The sequence below is a fragment of the Oncorhynchus gorbuscha genome, unplaced genomic scaffold, assembly GCF_021184085.1.
Source record: "Oncorhynchus gorbuscha isolate QuinsamMale2020 ecotype Even-year unplaced genomic scaffold, OgorEven_v1.0 Un_scaffold_817, whole genome shotgun sequence".
Lineage (NCBI taxonomy): Eukaryota > Metazoa > Chordata > Actinopteri > Salmoniformes > Salmonidae > Oncorhynchus > Oncorhynchus gorbuscha.
Genome location: NW_025745821.1, coordinates 68,440 through 95,000, shown reverse-complemented (window position 1 = coordinate 95,000; position 26,561 = coordinate 68,440). Strand labels below are relative to the sequence as shown.

The following is a 26,561-nucleotide window of genomic DNA, read 5'->3' as shown; positions in this document are numbered from 1 at the left end:
CTAGTCTACCCTCCTGAACCTCTAGTCTAATGTCTCTAGTCTACCCTCCTGAACCTCTAGTCTGTCTCTAGTCTATCCTCCTCAACCTCTAGTCTAATGTCTCTAGTCTACCCTCCTGAACCTCTAGTCTAATGTCTCTAGTCTACCCTCCTCAACCTCTAGTCTGTCTGTAGTCTACCCTCCTCAACCTCTAGTCTGTCTGTAGTCTACCCTCCTGAACCTCTAGTCTGTCTCTAGTCTACCCTCCTGAACCTCTAGTCTGTCTCTAGTCTACCCTCCTGAACCTCTAGTCTGTCTCTAGTCTACCCTCCTGAACCTCTAGTCTAATGTCTCTAGTCTACCCTCCTGAACCTCTAGTCTGTCTTTAGTCAACCCTCCTGAACCTCTAGTCTGTCTCTAGTCTACCCTCCTGAACCTCTAGTCTGTCTCTAGTCTACCCTCCTGAACCTCTAGTCTGTCTCTAGTCTACCCTCCTCAACCTCTAGTCTGTCTCTAGTCTACCCTCCTCAACCTCTAGTCTGTCTCTAGTCTACCCTCCTGAACCTCTAGTCTGTCTCTAGTCTACCCTCCTGAACCTCTAGTCTGTCTTTAGTCTATCCTCCTGAACCTCTAGTCTGTCTCTAGTCTACCCTCCTGAACCTCTAGTCTGTCTCTAGTCTACCCTCCTGAACCTCTAGTCTGTCTTTAGTCTACCCTCCTGAACCTCTAGTCTGTCTTTAGTCTACCCTCCTGAACCTCTAGTCTGTCTTTAGTCTACCCTCCTGAACCTCTAGTCTGTCTCTAGTCTACCCTCCTGAACCTCTAGTCTGTCTTTAGTCTACCCTCCTGAACCTCTAGTCTGTCTTTAGTCTACCCTCCTGAACCTCTAGTCTGTCTCTAGTCTACCCTCCTGAACCTCTAGTCTGTCTCTAGTCTACCCTCCTGAACCTTTAGTCTGTCTCTAGTCTACCCTCCTGAACCTCTAGTCTGTCTTTAGTCTACCCTCCTGAACCTCTAGTCTGTCTCTAGTCTACCCTCCTGAACCTCTAGTCTGTCTGTAGTCTACCCTCCTGAACCTCTAGTCTAATGTCTGTAGTCTACCCTCCTGAACCTCTAGTCTGTCTTTAGTCTACCTTCCTGAACCTCTAGTCTGTCTCTAGTCTACCCTCCTCAACCTCTAGTCTGTCTTTAGTCTACCTTCCTGAACCTCTAGTCTGTCTTTAGTCTACCCTCCTGAACCTCTAGTCTGTCTCTAGTCTACCCTCCTGAACCTCTAGTCTGTCTTTAGTCTACCCTCCTGAACCTCTAGTCTGTCTCTAGTCTACCCTCCTGAACCTCTAGTCTGTATTTAGTCTACCCTCCTCAACCTCTAGTCTGTCTCTAGTCTACCCTCCTGAACCTCTAGTCTGTCTTTAGTCTACCCTCCTGAACCTCTAGTCTGTCTCTAGTCTACCCTCCTCAACCTCTAGTCTGTCTCTAGTCTACCCTCCTGAACCTCTAGTCTGTCTTTAGTCTACCCTCCTGAACCTCTAGTCTGTCTTTAGTCTACCCTCCTCAAGCTCTAGTCTGTCTCTAGTCTACCCTCCTCAACCTCTAGTCTATCTCTAGTCTAGCCTCCTGAACCTCTAGTCTATCTCTAGTCTACCCTCCTGAACCTCTAGTCTAATGTCTGTAGTCTACCCTCCTGAACCTCTAGTCTGTCTCTAGTCTACCCTCCTGAACCTCTAGTCTAATGTCTCTAGTCTACCCTCCTGAACCTCTAGTCTGTCTCTAGTCTACCCTCCTGAACCTCTAGTCTGTCTTTAGTCTACCCTCCTGAACCTCTAGTCTAATGTCTCTAGTCTACCCTCCTGAACCTCTAGTCTGTCTCTAGTCTACCCTCCTGAACCTCTAGTATGTCTCTAGTCTACCCTCCTGAACCTCTAGTCTAATGTCTTTAGTCTACCCTCCTGAACCTCTAGTCTGTCTCTAGTCTACCCTCCTGAACATCTAGTCTAATGTCTTTAGTCTACCCTCCTGAACCTCTAGTCTGTCTTTAGTCTACCCTCCTGAACCTCTAGTCTAATGTCTCTAGTCTACCCTCCTCAACCTCTAGTCTGTCTTTAGTCTATCCTCCTGAACCTTTAGTCTGTCTCTAGTCTACCCTCCTGAACCTCTAGTCTAATGTCTCTAGTCTACCCTCCTGAACCTCTAGTCTGTCTTTAGTCTACCCTCCTGAACCTCTAGTCTGTCTCTAGTCTACCCTCCTGAACCTCTAGTCTGTATTTAGTCTACCCTCCTCAACCTCTAGTCTGTCTCTAGTCTACCCTCCTGAACCTCTAGTCTGTCTTTAGTCTACCCTCCTGAACCTCTAGTCTGTCTCTAGTCTACCCTCCTCAACCTCTAGTCTGTCTCTAGTCTACCCTCCTGAACCTCTAGTCTGTCTTTAGTCTACCCTCCTGAACCTCTAGTCTGTCTTTAGTCTACCCTCCTCAACCTCTAGTCTGTCTCTAGTCTACCCTCCTCAACCTCTAGTCTATCTCTAGTCTACCCTCCTGAACCTCTAGTCTATCTCTAGTCTACCCTCCTGAACCTCTAGTCTAATGTCTGTAGTCTACCCTCCTGAACCTCTAGTCTGTCTCTAGTCTACCCTCCTGAACCTCTAGTCTAATGTCTCTAGTCTACCCTCCTGAACCTCTAGTATGTCTCTAGTCTACCCTCCTGAACCTCTAGTCTGTCTTTAGTCTACCCTCCTGAACCTCTAGTCTAATGTCTCTAGTCTACCCTCCTGAACCTCTAGTCTGTCTCTAGTCTACCCTCCTGAACCTCTAGTATGTCTCTAGTCTACCCTCCTGAACCTCTAGTCTGTCTCTAGTCTACCCTCCTGAACATCTAGTCTGATGTCTTTAGTCTACCCTCCTGAACCTCTAGTCTGTCTTTAGTCTACCCTCCTGAACCTCTAGTCTGTCTTTAGTCTACCCTCCTGAACCTCTAGTCTAATGTCTCTAGTCTACCCTCCTCAACCTCTAGTCTGTCTTTAGTCTATCCTCCTGAACCTTTAGTCTGTCTCTAGTCTACCCTCCTGAACCTCTAGTCTAATGTCTCTAGTCTACCCTCCTGAACCTCTAGTCTGTCTCTAGTCTACCCTCCTGAACCTCTAGTCTGTCTTTAGTCTACCCTCCTGAACCTCTAGTCTAATGTCTCTAGTCTACCCTCCTGAACCTCTAGTCTAATGTCTCTAGTCTACCCTCCTGAACCTCTAGTATGTCTCTAGTCTACCCTCCTGAACCTCTACTCTGTCTTTAGTCTACCCTCCTGAACCTCTAGTCTAATGTCTCTAGTCTACCCTCCTGAACCTCTAGTCTGTCTCTAGTCTACCCTCCTGAACCTCTAGTATGTCTCTAGTCTACCCTCCTGAACCTCTAGTCTAATGTCTTTAGTCTACCCTCCTGAACCTCTAGTCTGTCTCTAGTCTACCCTCCTGAACATCTAGTCTAATGTCTTTAGTCTACCCTCCTGAACCTCTAGTCTGTCTTTAGTCTACCCTCCTGAACCTCTAGTCTAATGTCTCTAGTCTACCCTCCTCAACCTCTAGTCTGTCTTTAGTCTATCCTCCTGAACCTTTAGTCTGTCTCTAGTCTACCCTCCTGAACCTCTAGTCTAATGTCTCTAGTCTACCCTCCTGAACCTCTAGTCTGTCTTTAGTCTACCCTCCTGAACCTCTAGTCTGTCTCTAGTCTACCCTCCTGAACCTCTAGTCTGTATTTAGTCTACCCTCCTCAACCTCTAGTCTGTCTCTAGTCTACCCTCCTGAACCTCTAGTCTGTCTTTAGTCTACCCTCCTGAACCTCTAGTCTGTCTCTAGTCTACCCTCCTCAACCTCTAGTCTGTCTCTAGTCTACCCTCCTGAACCTCTAGTCTGTCTTTAGTCTACCCTCCTGAACCTCTAGTCTGTCTTTAGTCTACCCTCCTCAACCTCTAGTCTGTCTCTAGTCTACCCTCCTCAACCTCTAGTCTATCTCTAGTCTACCCTCCTGAACCTCTAGTCTATCTCTAGTCTACCCTCCTGAACCTCTAGTCTAATGTCTGTAGTCTACCCTCCTGAACCTCTAGTCTGTCTCTAGTCTACCCTCCTGAACCTCTAGTCTAATGTCTCTAGTCTACCCTCCTGAACCTCTAGTCTGTCTCTAGTCTACCCTCCTGAACCTCTAGTATGTCTCTAGTCTACCCTCCTGAACCTCTACTCTGTCTTTAGTCTACCCTCCTGAACCTCTAGTCTAATGTCTCTAGTCTACCCTCCTGAACCTCTAGTCTGTCTCTAGTCTACCCTCCTGAACCTCTAGTATGTCTCTAGTCTACCCTCCTGAACCTCTAGTCTAATGTCTTTAGTCTACCCTCCTGAACCTCTAGTCTGTCTCTAGTCTACCCTCCTGAACATCTAGTCTAATGTCTTTAGTCTACCCTCCTGAACCTCTAGTCTGTCTTTAGTCTACCCTCCTGAACCTCTAGTCTAATGTCTCTAGTCTACCCTCCTCAACCTCTAGTCTGTCTTTAGTCTATCCTCCTGAACCTTTAGTCTGTCTCTAGTCTACCCTCCTGAACCTCTAGTCTAATGTCTCTAGTCTACCCTCCTGAACCTCTAGTCTGTCTCTAGTCTACCCTCCTGAACCTCTAGTCTGTCTTTAGTCTACCCTCCTGAACCTCTAGTCTAATGTCTCTAGTCTACCCTCCTGAACCTCTAGTCTAATGTCTCTAGTCTACCCTCCTGAACCTCTAGTATGTCTCTAGTCTACCCTCCTGAACCTCTACTCTGTCTTTAGTCTACCCTCCTGAACCTCTAGTCTAATGTCTCTAGTCTACCCTCCTGAACCTCTAGTCTGTCTCTAGTCTACCCTCCTGAACCTCTAGTATGTCTCTAGTCTACCCTCCTGAACCTCTAGTCTAATGTCTTTAGTCTACCCTCCTGAACCTCTAGTCTGTCTCTAGTCTACCCTCCTGAACATCTAGTCTAATGTCTTTAGTCTACCCTCCTGAACCTCTAGTCTGTCTTTAGTCTACCCTCCTGAACCTCTAGTCTAATGTCTCTAGTCTACCCTCCTCAACCTCTAGTCTGTCTTTAGTCTATCCTCCTGAACCTTTAGTCTGTCTCTAGTCTACCCTCCTGAACCTCTAGTCTAATGTCTCTAGTCTACCCTCCTGAACCTCTAGTCTGTCTCTAGTCTACCCTCCTGAACCTCTAGTCTAATGTCTCTAGTCTACCCTCCTGAACCTCTAGTCTGTCTCTAGTCTACCCTCCTGAACCTTTAGTCTGTCTCTAGTCTACCCTCCTGAACCTCTAGTCTAATGTCTCTAGTCTATCCTCCTGAACCTCTAGTCTGTATTTAGTCTACCCTCCTGAACCTCTAGTCTAATGTCTCTAGTCTACCCTCCTGAACCTCTAGTCTAATGTCTCTAGTCTACCCTCCTGAACCTCTAGTATGTCTCTAGTCTACCCTCCTGAACCTCTACTCTGTCTTTAGTCTACCCTCCTGAACCTCTAGTCTAATGTCTCTAGTCTACCCTCCTGAACCTCTAGTCTGTCTCTAGTCTACCCTCCTGAACCTCTAGTATGTCTCTAGTCTACCCTCCTGAACCTCTAGTCTAATGTCTTTAGTCTACCCTCCTGAACCTCTAGTCTTTCTCTAGTCTACCCTCCTGAACATCTAGTCTAATGTCTTTAGTCTACCCTCCTGAACCTCTAGTCTGTCTTTAGTCTACCCTCCTGAACCTCTAGTCTAATGTCTCTAGTCTACCCTCCTGAACCTCTAGTCTGTCTCTAGTCTACCCTCCTGAACCTCTAGTCTAATGTCTCTAGTCTACCCTCCTGAACCTCTAGTCTGTCTCTAGTCTACCCTCCTGAACCTTTAGTCTGTCTCTAGTCTACCCTCCTGAACCTCTAGTCTAATGTCTCTAGTCTATCCTCCTGAACCTCTAGTCTGTATTTAGTCTACCCTCCTCAACCTCTAGTCTGTCTCTAGTCTACCCTCCTGAACCTCTAGTCTGTCTTTAGTCTACCCTCCTGAACCTCTAGTCTGTCTTTAGTCTACCCTCCTGAACCTCTAGTCTGTCTTTAGTCTATCCTCCTGAACCTCTAGTCTGTCTCTAGTCTACCCTCCTGAACCTCTAGTCTGTCTCTAGTCTACTCTCCTGAACCTCTAGTCTGTCTTTAGTCTACCTATCTAGTCTCTGGCCCCCTCCCTGTTAGGGGGAGTGATGAGCACTACAGCAGAGTCTCATGGCCCCCTCCCTGTTAGGGGGAGTGATGAGCTCTACAGCAGAGTCTCACAACTCAATCGCTGGTTGAAAACTGGTTTCTGCCCCTCCCAAAAGATAGAATTTGTAGATAATTGGCCCTCTTTCTGGGACTCGCCCACAAACAGGACCAAGCCTGACCTGCTGACGAGTGACGGACTCCATCCGAGCTGGAGGGGTGCTCTCATCTTATCTACCAACATAGACAGGGCTCTAACTCCCCTAGCTCCACAATGAGACAGGGTGCAGGCCAGGCAGCAGGCTGTTTGCCAGCCTGCCAGCCTGCCAGCTTAGTGGAGTCTGCCACTAGCACAGTCAGTGTAGTCAGCTATCCCCATTGAGACCCGTGTCTGTGCCTCGATGTAGGGCAGGCAAAACTAAACGCGGTAGTGTTCGCCTTAGAAATCTCACTAGATTATTGAAAGAGATCATGATACCTCACATCTCAAAACAGGGCTACTTAATGTTAGATCCCTCACTTCCAAGGCAGTTATAGTCAATGAACTATTCACTGATCATAATCTTGATGTGTTTGGCCTGACTGAAACATGGCTTAAACCTGATGAATTTACCGTTTTAAATGAGGCCTCTCCTCCAATGTATTTATATAGCCCTTCGTACATCAGCTGATATCTCAAAGTGCTGTACAGAAACCCAGCCTAAAACCCCAAACAGCAAGCAATGCAGGTGTAGAAGCACGGTGGCTAGGAAAAACTCCCTAGAAAGTGCAAAACCTAGGAAGAAACCTAGAAAGGAACCAGGCTATGTGGGGTGGCTAGTAAAATCTCCCTAGAAAGGCCTCTTCTGGCTGTGCCGGGTGGAGATTAGAAACCTAGAGAGGAACCAGGCTATGAGGGGTGGCCAGTCCTCAGGTCAGCACCTCAGGAGTAAATGTCAGTTGTCTTTCCATAGTGACCGTAACAGGTCAGCACCTCAGGAGTAAATGTCATTTGGCTATATAGTAGTGTATCATCGTGACCGTATCCCCTCCTGCAAAGGTGGAGGTGTTTTCGTCTTTTAAAGGTTCTAGTTATTAAGTCTGTACAGCGTTCCTCTTTCCCTGAATTCGGACCTGGAAGTCAGAAAATATTCAACATTTTGGTCATCGCAATGATCTACTTTCCGGGCTACCCGGATAAATAAACTTTAGTTAGTGCTAAACACGGCTGCTAGGATCTTGATTAGATTGTTAATTTGATCATATTACTATTACTATTACTGCTAGCCTCCCTACACTGGCTTCCTGTTAAGGCAAGGGCTGATTTCAAGGTTTTACTGCTAACCTACAAAGCATTACATGGGCTTGCTTCTACCCATCTCTCTGATTTGGTCCTGCCGTACATACCTACACGTACGCTACGGTCACAAGACGCAGGCCTCCTAATTGTCCCTAGAATTTCTAAGCAAACAGCTGGAGGCAGGGCTTTCTCCTATAGAGCTCCGTTTTTATGGAACGGTCTGCCTGAGAGACGCAGACTCGGTCTCAACCTTGAAGTCTTTACTGAAGCATCCTCTCATCCTTATGATTGAGTGTCGTCTGGCCCAGGGGGTGCGAAGGTTAACGGCTGTCTCTGCCTGGCCAGTTCCCCTCTCTCCCACTGGGATTCTCTGTCCCTATTACGGGGGCTGAGTCACTGGCGTGCCCTTCCATCCTTCCTGTCCTCAGGGGGCTTGTGCGGTGGAGGAGATCTCCGTGGGCTGTACTCGGCCTTGTCTCAGGGTAGTTACTGCCTTGTTGATTTCTCTTTGGTGGTGAGGGGCTGTGCTTGGGCAAAGTGGGTGGGGTTATATCCTGGTTGGCCCTGTCTGGGGCCAGTGTCCCCCGATCCCCTCTGTCTCAGGCCTCCAGTACCTGTAGTAGCTGCAATAGTCTATGAGCCGTGGAGACAGTCTGTCCTATCAGGTGTAATTCTCCTGCCTGCTTAATTCTCCCATCTCTGTCTCAGAGCACCTGAGCCCTAGGATCTACCTCTCCCTCTCTCTCTCACTGTCTCCCCCCCCCCCCCCCCCATGGAACCTGACCTGTTCTTCAGACGTGTTGATTGGTGTAATTTTCCTGCCTGCGTGTGCTCAATTCTCCCATCTCTGTCTCAGAGGACCTGAGCCCTAGGATCTACCTGGCCTGATCTACCTCTCCCTCTCTCTCTCTGTCTCCCCCCCCCATGGAACCATGACCTGTTCACCAGACGTGTTGATTGTCTGTGTTGTTAGGTTGTGTGTGTGTGTGTGTGTGTGTGTGTGTGTGTGTGTGTGTGTGTGTGTGTGTGTGTGTGTGTGTGTGTGTGTGTGTGTGTGTGTGTGTGTGTGTGTGTGTGTGTGTGTGTGTGTGTGTGTGTGTGTGTGTGTGTGTGTGTCAGGTTGTGTGTGTGTGTGTGTCAGTGTGTTAGGGTACAATATTCTTACGTTGTGAAGTCTTCTCCCATGAAGCACCTGTTCCTCAGTAGCCCCGCCCACAGCTGCACGCCCACGATGCCGAAGATGAAGAAGACGAAGAAACAGAGTGCCAGAACGTTCCCCAGCATGGGGAGAGTGTCTAGGAGCAGAGTCACCAGGATACGCATACCTACACACAGAAACACACACACATCACTGAGAGATGCATTATGGGAGAGAGAGAGAGAGAGAGAGAGAGAGAGAGAGAGAGAGAGAGAGAGAGAGAGAGAGACAGAGAGAGAGACAGAGAGAGAGACAGAGAGAGAGAGAGAGAGAGAGAGAGAGAGAGAGAGAGAGAGAGAGAGAGAGAGAGAGAGAGAGAGAGAGAGAGAGAGAGTATGATCATGCTACACACTATTGAGGACATACTGGGTACTCATTATATGCTACACACTATTGAGTACATACTGGGTACTCATCATACTACATACTATTGAGTACATACTGGGTACTCATCATACTACATACTATTGAGTACATACTGGGTACTCATTATACTACACACTATTGAGTACATACTGGGTACTCATCATACTACATACTATTGAGTACATACTGGGTACTCATCATACTATTGAGGACATACTGGGTACTCATCATACTACATACTATTGAGTACATACTGGGTACTCATCATACTACATACTATTGAGTACATACTGGGTACTCATCATACTATTGAGTACATACTGGGTACTCATCATACTACACACTATTGAGGACATACTGGGTACTCATCATACCACACACTATTGAGGACATACTGGGTACTCATCATACTATTGAGTACATACTGGGTACTCATCATACTAGACAGTATTGAGGACATACTGGGTACTCATCATACACATACTATTGAGGACATACTGGGTACTCATCATACTAGACAGTATGAGGACATACTGTGTACTCATCATACTAGACAGTATTGAGTACATACTGGGTACTCATCATACTACATACTATTGAGGACATACTGGGTACTCATCATACTAGACAGTATTGAGGACATACTGTGTACTCATCATACTACACACTATTGAGTACATACTGGGTACTCATCATACTACATACTATTGAGGACATACTGGGTACTCATCATACTATTGAGTACATACTGGGTACTCATCATACTATTGAGTACATACTGGGTACTCATCATACTACATACTATTGAGTGCATACTGTGTACAACAGACAGACAGAGAGGTGCTCACTGGGTACTCTGTTGATGGCTCGTAGTGGGCGGAGCACCCTGACAGTCCTGATGGCTGATAGGCTGACGTTGTGTCCGTCTAGAGAGTACTCCAACATCCTGAGGAGAGAGAAAGGAAACTCAGTTTAACCCTGACCTCTGAACCCTGTCAATTAACCTCCACTCACTAAGGGAAGGTTTCCCCAGACACAGATTAAGGCTATTCTCAAATATATTTTTATTCCAGGACTAATCTGCGTATAGGAAACCCAAGCCTTTTAGTTCAGGACTAGGTTTAGTTCAGCACTAGGTTTAGTCCAGGACTAGGTTTAGTTCAGCACTAGGTTTAGTTCAGCACTAGGTTTAGTTCAGCACTAGGTTTAGTTCAGCACTAGGTTTAGTCCAGGACTAGGTTTAGTTCAGCACTAGGTTTAGTTCAGCACTAGGTTTAGTTCAGCACTAGGTTTAGACCAGTGTGTGTGTGTGTGTGGTTTAGTCCAGGACTAGGTTTAGTTCAGGACTAGGTTTAGTCCAGGACTAGGTTTAATCTGCATCTAGGAAACACAAGCCTTTTAGTTCAGGACTAGGTTTAATCTGCATCTAGGAAACACAAGCCTTTTAGTTCAGCAGGACTAGGTTTAGTTCAGGACTAGGTTTAGTTCAGGACTAGGTTTAATCTGCATCTAGGAAACACAAGCCTTTTAGTTCAGGACTAGGTTTAATCTGCATCTAGGAAACACAAGCCTTTTAGTTCAGGACTAGGTTTAATCTGCATCTAGGAAACACAAGCCTTTTAGTTCAGGACTAGGTTTAGTCCAGCACTAGGTTTAGTTCAGCAGGACTAGGTTTAGTCCAGGACTAGGTTTAGTTCAGCACTAGGTTTAGTTCAGCACTAGGTTTAGTCCAGGACTAGGTTTAGTTCAGGACTAGGTTTAGTTCAGCAGGACTAGGTTTAGTTCAGCACTAGGTTTAGTTCAGGACTAGGTTTAGTTCAGGACTAGGTTTAGTTCAGCAGGACTAGGTTTAGTTCAGCACTAGGTTTAGTTCAGGACTAGGTTTAGTCCAGGACTAGGTTTAGTTCAGCACTAGGTTTAGTTCAGCACTAGGTTTAGTTCAGGACTAGGTTTAGTTCAGCACTAGGTTTAGTTCAGGACTAGGTTTAGTTCAGCAGGACTAGGTTTAGTCCAGGACTAGGTTTAGTTCAGGACTAGGTTTAGTTCAGCACTAGGTTTAGTTCAGGACTAGGTTTAGTTCAGCAGGACTAGGTTTAGTTCAGGACTAGGTTTAGTTCAGGACTAGGTTTAGTCCAGGACTAGGTTTAGTTCAGCACTAGGTGTAGTTCAGCACTAGGTTTAGTTCAGCAGGACTAGGTTTAGTTCAGGACTAGGTTTAGTTCAGGACTAGGTTTAGTTCAGGACTAGGTTTAGTTCAGGACTAGGTTTAGTTCAGCACTAGGTTTAGTCCAGGACTAGGTTTAGTTCAGCACTAGGTTTAGTTCAGGACTAGGTTTAGTTCAGCACTAGGTTTAGTCCAGGACTAGGTTTAGTTCAGCACTAGGTTTAGTCCAGGACTAGGTTTAGTTCAGGACTAGGTTTAGTCCAGGACTAGGTTTAGTTCAGGACTAGGTTTAGTCCAGGACTAGGTTTAGTTCAGCACTAGGTTTAGTTCAGGACTAGGTTTAGTTCAGCACTAGGTTTAGTTCAGGACTAGGTTTAGTTCAGCAGGACTAGGTTTAGTCCAGGACTAGGTTTAGTTCAGGACTAGGTTTAGTTCAGCACTAGGTTTAGTTCAGCACTAGGTGTAGTTCAGGACTAGGTTTAGTTCAGGACTAGGTTTAGTCCAGGACTAGGTTTAGTTCAGGACTAGGTTTAGTTCAGGACTAGGTTTAGTTCAGGACTAGGTTTAGTCCAGGACTAGGTTTAGTTCAGGACTAGGTTTAGTCCAGGACTAGGTTTAGTTCAGGACTAGGTTTAGTCCAGGACTAGGTTTAGTTCAGGACTAGGTTTAGTTCAGGACTAGGTTTAGTTCAGCAGGACTAGGTTTAGTTCAGCACTAGGTGTAGTTCAGCACTAGGTTTAGTTCAGCACTAGGTTTAGTTCAGGACTAGGTTTAGTCCAGGACTAGGTTTAATCTGCATCTAGGAAACACAAGCCTTTTAGTTCAGGACTAGGTTTAATCTGCATCTAGGAAACACAAGCCTTTTAGTTCAGGACTAGGTTTAATCTGCATCTAGGAAACACAAGCCTTTTAGTTCAGGACTAGGTTTAGTCCAGCACTAGGTTTAGTTCAGCAGGACTAGGTTTAGTTCAGCACTAGGTTTAGTCCAGGACTAGGTTTAGTTCAGGACTAGGTTTAGTTCAGCAGGACTAGGTTTAGTTCAGCACTAGGTTTAGTCCAGGACTAGGTTTAGTCCAGCACAGGGTTTAGTTCAGGACTAGGTTTAGTCCAGGACTAGGTTTAGTCCAGGACTAGGTTTAGTTCAGCACTAGGTTTAGTTCAGCAGGACTAGGTTTAGTTCAGGACTAGGTTTAGTTCAGGACTAGGTTTAGTCCAGGACTAGGTTTAGTTCAGGACTAGGTTTAGTTCAGCACTAGGTTTAGTCCAGGACTAGGTTTAGTCCAGGACTAGGTTTAGTTCAGCACTAGGTTTAGTTCAGCACTAGGTTTAGTTCAGGACTAGGTTTAGTTCAGCACTAGGTTTAGTCCAGGACTAGGTTTAGTCCAGGACTAGGTTTAGTTCAGCACTAGGTTTAGTTCAGCACTAGGTTTAGTTCAGGACTAGGTTTAGTCCAGGACTAGGTTTAGTCCAGGACTAGGTTTAGTTCAGCACTAGGTTTAGTTCAGCACTAGGTTTAGTTCAGGACTAGGTTTAGTTCAGGACTAGGTTTAGTTCAGCAGGACTAGGTTTAGTCCAGCACTAGGTTTAGTTCAGCACTAGGTTTAGTTCAGCACTAGGTTTAGTTCAGCACTAGGTTTAGTTCAGGACTAGGTTTAGTTCAGGACTAGGTTTAGTTCAGCACTAGGTTTAGTTCAGGACTAGGTTTAGTTCAGCAGGACTAGGTTTAGTTCAGCACTAGGTGTAGTTCAGCACTAGGTTTAGTTCAGCACTAGGTTTAGTTCAGGACTAGGTGTAGTTCAGCACTAGGTTTAGTTCAGCACTAGGTTTAGTTCAGGACTAGGTGTAGTTCAGCACTAGGTTTAGTTCAGCAGGACTAGGTTTAGTCCAGGACTAGGTTTAGTTCAGGACTAGGTTTAGTTCAGGACTAGGTTTAGTTCAGGACTAGGTTTAGTTCAGGACTAGGTTTAGTCCAGGACTAGGTTTAGTCCAGGACTAGGTTTAGTTCAGGACTAGGTTTAGTCCAGGACTAGGTTTAGTTCAGCACTAGGTTTAGTTCAGGACTAGGTTTAGTTCAGCACTAGGTTTAGTTCAGGACTAGGTTTAGTCCAGGACTAGGTTTAGTTCAGCACTAGGTTTAGTTCAGCACTAGGTGTAGTTCAGCACTAGGTTTAGTTCAGGACTAGGTTTAGTTCAGCACTAGGTTTAGTTCAGGACTAGGTTTAGTTCAGGACTAGGTTTAGTTCAGGACTAGGTTTAGTTCAGGACTAGGTTTAGTCCAGGACTAGGTTTAGTCCAGGACTAGGTTTAGTTCAGGACTAGGTTTAGTCCAGGACTAGGTTTAGTTCAGCACTAGGTTTAGTTCAGGACTAGGTTTAGTTCAGCACTAGGTTTAGTTCAGGACTAGGTTTAGTCCAGGACTAGGTTTAGTTCAGCACTAGGTTTAGTTCAGCACTAGGTGTAGTTCAGCACTAGGTTTAGTTCAGCACTAGGTTTAGTTCAGCACTAGGTTTAGTTCAGGACTAGGTTTAGTCCAGGACTAGGTTTAGTTCAGGACTAGGTTTAGTTCAGCAGGACTAGGTTTAGTCCAGGACTAGGTTTAGTTCAGGACTAGGTTTAGTCCAGCACTAGGTTTAGTCCAGGACTAGGTTTAGTTCAGGACTAGGTTTAGTTCAGCAGGACTAGGTTTAGTCCAGGACTAGGTTTAGTTCAGGACTAGGTTTAGTTCAGCACTAGGTTTAGTTCAGCAGGACTAGGTTTAGTTCAGCACTAGGTTTAGTCCAGGACTAGGTTTAGTTCAGCACTAGGTTTAGTTCAGCACTAGGTTTAGTTCAGGACTAGGTTTAGTTCAGGACTAGGTTTAGTTCAGCACTAGGTTTAGTCCAGGACTAGGTTTAGTTCAGCACTAGGTTTAGTTCAGGACTAGGTTTAGTTCAGGACTAGGTTTAGTTCAGGACTAGGTTTAGTTCAGCAGGACTAGGTTTAGTTCAGCAGGACTAGGTTTAGTTCAGGACTAGGTGTAGTTCAGGACTAGGTTTAGTTCAGCACTAGGTTTAGTTCAGGACTAGGTTTAGTCCAGGACTAGGTTTAGTCCAGGACTAGGTTTAGTTCAGGACTAGGTTTAGTTCAGCACTAGGTTTAGTCCAGGACTAGGTTTAGTCCAGGACTAGGTTTAGTTCAGGACTAGGTTTAGTTCAGCACTAGGTTTAGTCCAGGACTAGGTTTAGTTCAGCAGCACTAGGTTTAGTCCAGGACTAGGTTTAGTTCAGGACTAGGTTTAGTTCAGCACTAGGTTTAGTCCAGGACTAGGTTTAGTTCAGCACTAGGTTTAGTTCAGGACTAGGTTTAGTTCAGCACTAGGTTTAGTTCAGCAGGACTAGGTTTAGTTCAGGACTAGGTTTAGTTCAGCACTAGGTTTAGTTCAGCACTAGGTTTAGTTCAGCAGGACTAGGTTTAGTTCAGCACTAGGTTTAGTTCAGGACTAGGTTTAGTTCAGCAGGACTAGGTTTAGTTCAGGACTAGGTTTAGTTCAGCACTAGGTTTAGTTCAGCAGGACTAGGTTTAGTTCAGCACTAGGTTTAGCTCAGGACTAGGTTTAGTTCAGGACTAGGTTTAGTTCAGCAGGACTAGGTTTAGTTCAGCACTAGGTTTAGTTCAGCAGGACTAGGTTTAGTTCAGGACTAGGTTTAGTTCAGGACTAGGTTTAGTTCAGGACTAGGTTTAGTTCAGCACTAGGTTTAGTCCAGGACTAGGTTTAGTTCAGGACTAGGTTTAGTCCAGGACTAGGTTTAGCTCAGGACTAGGTTTAGTTCAGGACTAGGTTTAGTTCAGCACTAGGTTTAGTTCAGGACTAGGTTTAGTTCAGGACTAGGTTTAGTCCAGGACTAGGTTTAGTTCAGCACTAGGTTTAGTTCAGGACTAGGTTTAGTTCAGCACTAGGTTTAGTTCAGGACTAGGTTTAGCTCAGGACTAGGTTTAGTTCAGGACTAGGTTTAGTTCAGCAGGACTAGGTTTAGTTCAGCACTAGGTTTAGTTCAGGACTAGGTTTAGTTCAGGACTAGGTTTAGTTCAGCACTAGGTTTAGTTCAGGACTAGGTTTAGCTCAGGACTAGGTTTAGTTCAGGACTAGGTTTAGTTCAGCAGGACTAGGTTTAGTTCAGGACTAGGTTTAGTTCAGGACTAGGTTTAGTTCAGCAGGACTAGGTTTAGTCCAGGACTAGGTTTAGTTCAGGACTAGGTTTAGTTCAGGACTAGGTTTAGTTCAGGACTAGGTTTAGTTCAGCAGGACTAGGTTTAGTCCAGGACTAGGTTTAGTTCAGGACTAGGTTTAGTTCAGGACTAGGTTTAGTTCAGCACTAGGTTTAGTTCAGCACTAGGTTTAGTCCAGGACTAGGTTTAGTTCAGCACTAGGTTTAGTTCAGCAGGACTAGGTTTAGTCCAGGACTAGGTTTAGTTCAGCAGGACTAGGTTTAGTTCAGCAGCACTAGGTTTAGTTCAGGACTAGGTTTAGTTCAGCACTAGGTTTAGTTCAGGACTAGGTTTAGTTCAGCAGCACTAGGTTTAGTTCAGGACTAGGTTTAGTTCAGGACTAGGTTTAGTTCAGGACTAGGTTTAGTTCAGCAGGACTAGGTTTAGTTCAGCAGGACTAGGTTTAGTTCAGCACTAGGTTTAGTTCAGCACTAGGTTTAGTTCAGGACTAGGTTTAGTTCAGGACTAGGTTTAGCTCAGGACTAGGTTTAGTTCAGGACTAGGTTTAGCTCAGGACTAGGTTTAGTTCAGGACTAGGTTTAGTTCAGGACTAGGTTTAGTTCAGCAGGACTAGGTTTAGCTCAGGACTAGGTTTAGTTCAGGACTAGGTTTAGTTCAGCACTAGGTTTAGTTCAGCACTAGGTTTAGTCCAGGACTAGGTTTAGTTCAGCACTAGGTTTAGTTCAGGACTAGGTTTAGTTCAGGACTAGGTTTAGTTCAGCACTAGGTTTAGTTCAGGACTAGGTTTAGTTCAGCACTAGGTTTAGTTCAGGACTAGGTTTAGTTCAGCAGGACTAGGTTTAGTTCAGCAGGACTAGGTTTAGTTCAGCAGCACTAGGTTTAGTTCAGCAGGACTAGGTTTAGTCCAGGACTAGGTTTAGTCCAGGACTAGGTTTAGTTCAGGACTAGGTTTAGTTCAGGACTAGGTTTAGTTCAGCACTAGGTTTAGTTCAGCAGGACTAGGTTTAGTTCAGCAGCACTAGGTTTAGTTCAGCAGGACTAGGTTTAGTCCAGGACTAGGTTTAGTTCAGCAGCACTAGGTTTAGTTCAGCAGGACTAGGTTTAGTCCAGGACTAGGTTTAGTCCAGGACTAGGTTTAGTTCAGGACTAGGTTTAGTTCAGGACTAGGTTTAGTCCAGGACTAGGTTTAGTTCAGGACTAGGTTTAGTTCAGGACTAGGTTTAGTTCAGGACTAGGTTTAGTTCAGGACTAGGTTTAGTTCAGGACTAGGTTTAGTTCAGGACTAGGTTTAGTTCAGGACTAGGTTTAGTCCAGGACTAGGTTTAGTCCAGGACTAGGTTTAGTTCAGGACTAGGTTTACTTCAGCACTAGGTTTAGTTCAGGACTAGGTTTAGTTCAACACTAGGTTTAGTTCAGCACTAGGTTTAGTTCAGCAGGACTAGGTTTAGTTCAGCACTAGGTTTAGTTCAGGACTAGGTTTAGACCAGTGTGTGTGTGTGTGGTTTAGTCCAGGACTAGGTTTAGTTCAGCAGTAGGTTTAGTTCAGGACTAGGTTTAGTTCAGGACTAGGTTTAGTTCAGCAGGACTAGGTTTAGTCCAGGACTAGGTTTAGTCCAGGACTAGGTTTAGTCCAGGACTAGGTTTAGTTCAGGACTAGGTTTAGTTCAGGACTAGGTTTAGTTCAGCACTAGGTTTAGTTCAGGACTAGGTTTAGTTCAGGACTAGGTTTAGTCCAGGACTAGGTTTAGTTCAGCAGGACTAGGTTTAGTTCAGGACTAGGTTTAGTTCAGCAGGACTAGGTTTAGTTCAACACTAGGTTTAGTTCAGGACTAGGTTTAGTCCAGGACTAGGTTTAGTTCAGGACTAGGTTTAGTCCAGGACTAGGTTTAGTTCAGCACTAGGTTTAGTTCAGGACTAGGTTTAGTCCAGGACTAGGTTTAGTTCAGGACTAGGTTTAGTTCAGCACTAGGTTTAGTCCAGGACTAGGTTTAGTTCAGCAGCACTAGGTTTAGTCCAGGACTAGGTTTAGTTCAGGACTAGGTTTAGTCCAGGACTAGGTTTAGTCCAGGACTAGGTTTAGTTCAGGACTAGGTTTAGTTCAGGACTAGGTTTAGTTCAGGACTAGGTTTAGTTCAGCACTAGGTTTAGTTCAGGACTAGGTTTAGTTCAGGACTAGGTTTAGTCCAGGACTAGGTTTAGTTCAGCAGGACTAGGTTTAGTTCAGGACTAGGTTTAGTTCAGCAGGACTAGGTTTAGTCCAGGACTAGGTTTAGTCCAGGACTAGGTTTAGTCCAGGACTAGGTTTAGTCCAGGACTAGGTTTAGTTCAGGACTAGGTTTAGTTCAGGACTAGGTTTAGTTCAGCACTAGGTTTAGTTCAGGACTAGGTTTAGTTCAGGACTAGGTTTAGTCCAGGACTAGGTTTAGTTCAGCAGGACTAGGTTTAGTTCAGGACTAGGTTTAGTTCAGCAGGACTAGGTTTAGTTCAACACTAGGTTTAGTTCAGGACTAGGTTTAGTCCAGGACTAGGTTTAGTTCAGGACTAGGTTTAGTCCAGGACTAGGTTTAGTTCAGCACTAGGTTTAGTTCAGGACTAGGTTTAGTCCAGGACTAGGTTTAGTTCAGGACTAGGTTTAGTTCAGCACTAGGTTTAGTCCAGGACTAGGTTTAGTTCAGCAGCACTAGGTTTAGTCCAGGACTAGGTTTAGTTCAGGACTAGGTTTAGTTCAGCACTAGGTTTAGTCCAGGACTAGGTTTAGTTCAGCACTAGGTTTAGTTCAGGACTAGGTTTAGTTCAGCACTAGGTTTAGTTCAGCAGGACTAGGTTTAGTTCAGGACTAGGTTTAGTTCAGCACTAGGTTTAGTTCAGCACTAGGTTTAGTTCAGCAGGACTAGGTTTAGTTCAGCACTAGGTTTAGTTCAGGACTAGGTTTAGTTCAGCAGGACTAGGTTTAGTTCAGGACTAGGTTTAGTTCAGCACTAGGTTTAGTTCAGCAGGACTAGGTTTAGTTCAGCACTAGGTTTAGCTCAGGACTAGGTTTAGTTCAGGACTAGGTTTAGTTCAGCAGGACTAGGTTTAGTTCAGCACTAGGTTTAGTTCAGCAGGACTAGGTTTAGTTCAGGACTAGGTTTAGTTCAGCACTAGGTTTAGTTCAGGACTAGGTTTAGTTCAGGACTAGGTTTAGTCCAGGACTAGGTTTAGTTCAGCAGGACTAGGTTTAGTTCAGGACTAGGTTTAGTTCAGCAGGACTAGGTTTAGTTCAACACTAGGTTTAGTTCAGGACTAGGTTTAGTCCAGGACTAGGTTTAGTTCAGGACTAGGTTTAGTCCAGGACTAGGTTTAGTTCAGCACTAGGTTTAGTTCAGGACTAGGTTTAGTCCAGGACTAGGTTTAGTTCAGGACTAGGTTTAGTTCAGCACTAGGTTTAGTCCAGGACTAGGTTTAGTTCAGCAGCACTAGGTTTAGTCAGGACTAGGTTTAGTTCAGGACTAGGTTTAGTTCAGCACTAGGTTTAGTCCAGGACTAGGTTTAGTTCAGCACTAGGTTTAGTTCAGGACTAGGTTTAGTTCAGCACTAGGTTTAGTTCAGCAGGACTAGGTTTAGTTCAGGACTAGGTTTAGTTCAGCACTAGGTTTAGTTCAGCACTAGGTTTAGTTCAGCAGGACTAGGTTTAGTTCAGCACTAGGTTTAGTTCAGGACTAGGTTTAGTTCAGCAGGACTAGGTTTAGTTCAGGACTAGGTTTAGTTCAGCACTAGGTTTAGTTCAGCAGGACTAGGTTTAGTTCAGCACTAGGTTTAGCTCAGGACTAGGTTTAGTTCAGGACTAGGTTTAGTTCAGCAGGACTAGGTTTAGTTCAGCACTAGGTTTAGTTCAGCAGGACTAGGTTTAGTTCAGGACTAGGTTTAGTTCAGGACTAGGTTTAGTTCAGGACTAGGTTTAGTTCAGCACTAGGTTTAGTCCAGGACTAGGTTTAGTTCAGGACTAGGTTTAGTCCAGGACTAGGTTTAGCTCAGGACTAGGTTTAGTTCAGGACTAGGTTTAGTTCAGCAGGACTAGGTTTAGTTCAGGACTAGGTGTAGTTCAGGACTAGGTTTAGTTCAGCACTAGGTTTAGTTCAGGACTAGGTTTAGTTCAGGACTAGGTTTAGTTCAGCACTAGGTTTAGTTCAGGACTAGGTTTAGTTCAGGACTAGGTTTAGTCCAGGACTAGGTTTAGTTCAGCACTAGGTTTAGTTCAGGACTAGGTTTAGTTCAGCACTAGGTTTAGTTCAGGACTAGGTTTAGCTCAGGACTAGGTTTAGTTCAGGACTAGGTTTAGTTCAGCAGGACTAGGTTTAGTTCAGCACTAGGTTTAGTTCAGGACTAGGTTTAGTTCAGGACTAGGTTTAGTTCAGCACTAGGTTTAGTTCAGGACTAGGTTTAGCTCAGGACTAGGTTTAGTTCAGGACTAGGTTTAGTTCAGCAGGACTAGGTTTAGTTCAGGACTAGGTTTAGTTCAGGACTAGGTTTAGTTCAGCAGGACTAGGTTTAGTCCAGGACTAGGTTTAGTTCAGGACTAGGTTTAGTTCAGGACTAGGTTTAGTTCAGCACTAGGTTTAGTTCAGCACTAGGTTTAGTCCAGGACTAGGTTTAGTTCAGCACTAGGTTTAGTTCAGCAGGACTAGGTTTAGTCCAGGACTAGGTTTAGTTCAGCAGGACTAGGTTTAGTTCAGCAGCACTAGGTTTAGTTCAGGACTAGGTTTAGTTCAGCACTAGGTTTAGTTCAGGACTAGGTTTAGTTCAGCAGCACTAGGTTTAGTTCAGGACTAGGTTTAGTTCAGGACTAGGTTTAGTTCAGGACTAGGTTTAGTTCAGCAGGACTAGGTTTAGTTCAGCAGGACTAGGTTTAGTTCAGCACTAGGTTTAGTTCAGCACTAGGTTTAGTTCAGGACTAGGTTTAGTTCAGGACTAGGTTTAGCTCAGGACTAGGTTTAGTTCAGGACTAGGTTTAGCTCAGGACTAGGTTTAGTTCAGGACTAGGTTTAGTTCAGGACTAGGTTTAGTTCAGCAGGACTAGGTTTAGCTCAGGACTAGGTTTAGTTCAGGACTAGGTTTAGTTCAGCACTAGGTTTAGTTCAGCACTAGGTTTAGTCCAGGACTAGGTTTAGTTCAGCACTAGGTTTAGTTCAGGACTAGGTTTAGTTCAGGACTAGGTTTAGTTCAGCACTAGGTTTAGTTCAGGACTAGGTTTAGTTCAGCACTAGGTTTAGTTCAGGACTAGGTTTAGTTCAGCAGGACTAGGTTTAGTTCAGCAGGACTAGGTTTAGTTCAGCAGCACTAGGTTTAGTTCAGCAGGACTAGGTTTAGTCCAGGACTAGGTTTAGTCCAGGACTAGGTTTAGTTCAGGACTAGGTTTAGTTCAGGACTAGGTTTAGTTCAGCACTAGGTTTAGTTCAGCAGGACTAGGTTTAGTTCAGCAGCACTAGGTTTAGTTCAGCAGGACTAGGTTTAGTCCAGGACTAGGTTTAGTTCAGCAGCACTAGGTTTAGTTCAGCAGGACTAGGTTTAGTCCAGGACTAGGTTTAGTCCAGGACTAGGTTTAGTTCAGGACTAGGTTTAGTTCAGGACTAGGTTTAGTCCAGGACTAGGTTTAGTTCAGGACTAGGTTTAGTTCAGGACTAGGTTTAGTTCAGGACTAGGTTTAGTTCAGGACTAGGTGTAGTTCAACACTAGGTTTAGTCCAGGACTAGGTTTAGTTCAGGACTAGGTTTAGTTCAGGACTAGGTTTAGTCCAGGACTAGGTTTAGTCCAGGACTAGGTTTAGTTCAGGACTAGGTTTAGTTCAGCACTAGGTTTAGTTCAGGACTAGGTTTAGTTCAACACTAGGTTTAGTTCAGCACTAGGTTTAGTTCAGCAGGACTAGGTTTAGTTCAGCACTAGGTTTAGTTCAGGACTAGGTTTAGACCAGTGTGTGTGTGTGTGTGGTTTAGTCCAGGACTAGGTTTAGTTCAGCACTAGGTTTAGTTCAGGACTATGTTTAGTTCAGGACTAGGTTTAGTTCAGCAGGACTAGGTTTAGTCCAGGACTAGGTTTAGTCCAGGACTAGGTTTAGTCCAGGACTAGGTTTAGTCCAGGACTAGGTTTAGTTCAGGACTAGGTTTAGTTCAGGACTAGGTTTAGTTCAGGACTAGGTTTAGTTCAGCACTAGGTTTAGTTCAGGACTAGGTTTAGTTCAGGACTAGGTTTAGTCCAGGACTAGGTTTAGTTCAGCAGGACTAGGTTTAGTTCAGGACTAGGTTTAGTTCAGCAGGACTAGGTTTAGTTCAACACTAGGTTTAGTTCAGGACTAGGTTTAGTCCAGGACTAGGTTTAGTTCAGGACTAGGTTTAGTCCAGGACTAGGTTTAGTTCAGCACTAGGTTTAGTTCAGGACTAGGTTTAGTTCAGCAGGACTAGGTTTAGTTCAGCAGGACTAGGTTTAGTTCAGCAGGACTAGGTTTAGTTCAGGACTAGGTTTAGTTCAGCACTAGGTTTAGTTCAGCACTAGGTTTAGTTCAGGACTAGGTTTAGTCCAGGACTAGGTTTAGTTCAGCAGGACTAGGTTTAGTTCAGCAGGACTAGGTTTAGTTCAGCAGGACTAGGTTTAGTTCAGCAGGACTAGGTTTAGTTCAGCAGGACTAGGTTTAGTTCAGCACTAGGTTTAGTTCAGGACTAGGTTTAGTTCAGGACTAGGTTTAGACCAGGACTAGGTTTAGTTCAGCACTAGGTTTAGTTCAGGACTAGGTTTAGTTCAGCAGGACTAGGTTTAGTCCAGCACTAGGTTTAGTTCAGGACTAGGTTTAGTTCAGCAGGACTAGGTTTAGTCCAGGACTAGGTTTAGTTCAGGACTAGGTTTAGTCCAGGACTAGGTTTAGTTCAGCACTAGGTTTAGTTCAGCACTAGGTATAGTTCAGGACTAGGTTTAGTTCAGCAGGACTAGGTTTAGTTCAGGACTAGGTTTAGTTCAGGACTAGGTTTAGTTCAGGACTAGGTTTAGTCCAGGACTAGGTTTAGTTCAGCACTAGGTTTAGTTCAGCACTAGGTTTAGTTCAGGACTAGGTTTAGTTCAGGACTAGGTTTAGTTCAGGACTAGGTTTAGTTCAGGACTAGGTTTAGTTCAGCAGGACTAGGTTTAGTTCAGCAGGACTAGGTTTAGTTCAGCAGGACTAGGTTTAGTTCAGGACTAGGTTTAGTTCAGCACTAGGTTTAGTTCAGCACTAGGTTTAGTTCAGGACTAGGTTTAGTTCAGGACTAGGTTTAGTTCAGCACTAGGTTTAGTTCAGCAGGACTAGGTTTAGTTCAGCACTAGGTTTAGTTCAGCACTAGGTTTAGTTCAGGACTAGGTTTAGTTCAGGACTAGGTTTAGTTCAGCACTAGGTTTAGTTCAGCACTAGGTTTAGTTCAGGACTAGGTTTAGTTCAGCACTAGGTTTAGTTCAGGACTAGGTTTAGACCAGGACTAGGTTTAGTTCAGGACTAGGTTTAGTTCAGGAGGACTAGGTTTAGTTCAGGACTAGGTTTAGTTCAGCACTAGGTTTAGTCCAGCAATAGGTTTAGTTCAGGACTAGGTTTAGTTCAGGACTAGGTTTAGTCCAGGACTAGGTTTAGTTCAGCAGGACTAGGTTTAGTTCAGGACTAGGTTTAGTTCAGGACTAGGTTTAGTTCAGGACTAGGTTTAGTTCAGGACTAGGTTTAGTCCAGGACTAGGTTTAGTTCAGCACTAGGTTTAGTTCAGGACTAGGTTTAGTTCAGGACTAGGTTTAGTTCAGGACTAGGTTTAGTTCAGGACTAGGTTTGGTCCAGGACTAGGTTTAGTTCAGGACTAGGTTTAGTTCAGCACTAGGGACTAGGACTTTTAGTTCAGGACTAGGTTTAGTCCAGGACTAGGTTTAGTTCAGCACTAGGTTTAGTTCAGGACTAGGTTTAGTTCAGGACTAGGTTTAGTCCAGGACTAGGTTTAGTCCAGGACTAGGTTTAGTTCAGCAGGACTAGGTTTAGTTCAGGACTAGGTTTAGTTCAGGACTAGGTTTTAGTTCAGGACTAGGTTTAGTCCAGGACTAGGTTTAGTTCAGGACTAGGTTTAGTTCAGCACTAGGTTTAGTTCAGGACTAGGTTTAGTTCAGGACTAGGTTTAGTTCAGGACTAGGTTTAGTTCAGGACTAGGTTTAGTTCAGGACTAGGTTTAGTTCAGGACTAGGTTTAGTTCAGGACTAGGTTTAGTTCAGGACTAGGTTTAGTTCAGGACTAGGTTTAGTTCAGCAGGACTAGGTTTAGTTCAGCAGGACTAGGTTTAGTTCAGGACTAGGTTTAGTTCAGCACTAGGTTTAGTTCAGGACTAGGTTTAGTCCAGGACTAGGTTTAGTTCAGGACTAGGTTTAGTTCAGCACTAGGTTTAGTTCAGGACTAGGTGTAGTTCAGGACTAGGTTTAGTTCAGGACTAGGTTTAGTTCAGCAGGTTTAGTTCTAGGTTTAGTTCAGGACTAGGTTTAGTTCAGGACTAGGTTTAGTTCAGACTAGGTTTAGTTCAGCAGGACTAGGTTTAGTCCAGGACTAGGTTTAGTCCAGGACTAGGTTTAGTTCAGCACTAGGTTTAGTTCAGGACTAGGTTTAGTTCAGGACTAGGTTTAGTTCAGCAGCACTAGGTTTAGTTCAGGACTAGGTTTAGTTCAGGACTAGGTTTAGTTCAGCAGGACTAGGTTTAGTTCAGCAGGACTAGGTTTAGTTCAGGACTAGGTTTAGTTCAGCACTAGGTTTAGTTCAGGACTAGGTTTAGTTCAGGACTAGGTTTAGTTCAGCAGGACTAGGTTTAGTTCAGCAGGACTAGGTTTAGTTCAGCAGGACTAGGTTTAGTTCAGGACTAGGTTTAGTTCAGGACTAGGTTTAGTTCAGGACTAGGTTTAGTTCAGCAGGACTAGGTTTAGTTCAGGACTAGGTTTAGTTCAGGACTAGGTTTAGTTCAGCACTAGGTTTAGTTCAGCACTAGGTTTAGTTCAGGACTAGGTTTAGTTCAGGACTAGGTTTAGTTCAGGACTAGGTTTAGTTCAGGACTAGGTTTAGTCCAGGACTAGGTTTAGTCCAGGACTAGGTTTAGTTCAGCACTAGGTTTAGTTCAGCAGGACTAGGTTTAGTTCAGGACTAGGTTTAGTTCAGCACTAGGTTTAGTTCAGGACTAGGTTTAGTTCAGGACTAGGTTTAGTTCAGGACTAGGTTTAGTTCAGGACTAGGTTTAGTTCAGCACTAGGTTTAGTTCAGCAGGACTAGGTTTAGTTCAGCACTAGGTTTAGTTCAGGACTAGGTTTAGTTCAGCAGGACTAGGTTTAGTTCAGGACTAGGTTTAGTTCAGCAGGACTAGGTTTAGTTCAGCAGGACTAGGTTTAGTTCAGCACTAGGTTTAGTTCAGCAGGACTAGGTTTAGTTCAGGACTAGGTTTAGTTCAGCAGGACTAGGTTTAGTTCAGCAGGACTAGGTTTAGTTCAGGACTAGGTTTAGTTCAGCAGGACTAGGTTTAGTTCAGGACTAGGTTTAGTTCAGCAGGACTAGGTTTAGTTCAGCAGGACTAGGTTTAGTTCAGCACTAGGTTTAGTTCAGGACTAGGTTTAGTTCAGCACTAGGTTTAGTTCAGCACTAGGTTTAGTTCAGCACTAGGTTTAGTTCAGGACTAGGTTTAGTTCAGCACTAGGTTTAGTTCAGCAGGACTAGGTTTAGTCCAGGACTAGGTTTAGTCCAGGACTAGGTATAGTTCAGGACTAGGTTTAGTCCAGGACTAGGTTTAGTTCAGGACTAGGTTTAGACCAGTGTGTGTGTGTGTGTGGTTTAGTCCAGGACTAGGTTTAGTCCAGGACTAGGTTTAGTTCAGGACTAGGTTTAGTTCAGCAGGACTAGGTTTAGTCCAGGACTAGGTTTAGTCCAGGACTAGGTATAGTTCAGGACTAGGTTTAGTCCAGGACTAGGTTTAGTTCAGGACTAGGTTTAGACCAGTGTGTGTGTGTGTGTGGTTTAGTCCAGGACTAGGTTTAGTCCAGGACTAGGTTTAGTTCAGGACTAGGTTTAGTTCAGCAGGACTAGGTTTAGTTCAGGACTAGGTTTAGTCCAGGACTAGGTTTAGTTCAGGACTAGGTTTAGTCCAGGACTAGGTTTAGTTCAGCACTAGGTTTAGTTCAGCACTAGGTTTAGTTCAGGACTAGGTTTAGTTCAGCACTAGGTTTAGTTCAGGACTAGGTTTAGTCCAGGACTAGGTTTAGTCCAGGACTAGGTTTAGTTCAGGACTAGGTTTAGTTCAGCAGGACTAGGTTTAGTTCAGGACTAGGTTTAGTCCAGGACTAGGTTTAGTCCAGGACTAGGTTTAGTCCAGGACTAGGTTTAGTTCAGGACTAGGTTTAGTTCAGGACTAGGTTTAGACCAGTGTGTGTGTGTGTGTGGTTTAGTCCAGGACTAGGTTTAGTTCAGCACTAGGTTTAGTTCAGGACTAGGTTTAGTTCAGGACTAGGTTTAGTTCAGCAGGACTAGGTTTAGTTCAACACTAGGTTTAGTTCAGGACTAGGTTTAGTCCAGGACTAGGTTTAGTTCAGGACTAGGTTTAGTCCAGGACTAGGTTTAGTTCAGGACTAGGTTTAGTTCAGGACTAGGTTTAGTTCAACACTAGGTTTAGTTCAGGACTAGGTTTAGTCCAGGACTAGGTTTAGTCCAGGACTAGGTTTAGTTCAGGACTAGGTTTAGTTCAGCACTAGGTTTAGTCCAGGACTAGGTTTAGTTCAGCACTAGGTTTAGTTCAGCAGGACTAGGTTTAGTTCAGCAGGACTAGGTTTAGTCCAGGACTAGGTTTAGTCCAGGACTAGGTTTAGTTCAGGACTAGGTTTAGTTCAGGACTAGGTTTAGTTCAGGACTAGGTTTAGTTCAGGACTAGGTTTAGTCCAGGACTAGGTTTAGTCCAGGACTAGGTTTAGTTCAGCAGGACTAGGTTTAGTTCAGGACTAGGTTTAGTCCAGGACTAGGTTTAGTCCAGGACTAGGTTTAGTTCAGGACTAGGTTTAGTTCAGCAGGACTAGGTTTAGTTCAGGACTAGGTTTAGTCCAGGACTAGGTTTAGTTCAGGACTAGGTTTAGTTCAGGACTAGGTTTAGTTCAG

General features: G+C 44.6%; 1 protein-coding gene across 1 annotated transcript in view; it reads right to left on the bottom strand.

Moving 5' to 3' along the window:
- LOC124020436 (voltage-dependent T-type calcium channel subunit alpha-1H-like) overlaps positions 1-26,561 on the bottom strand; it is a 177,543-nt gene that overhangs the window by 109,094 nt on the left and 41,888 nt on the right. The window contains 2 exon segments of the mRNA XM_046335675.1: positions 8,653-8,812; positions 9,900-9,997. Coding sequence (XP_046191631.1) covers positions 8,653-8,812; positions 9,900-9,997 — 258 coding nt within the window.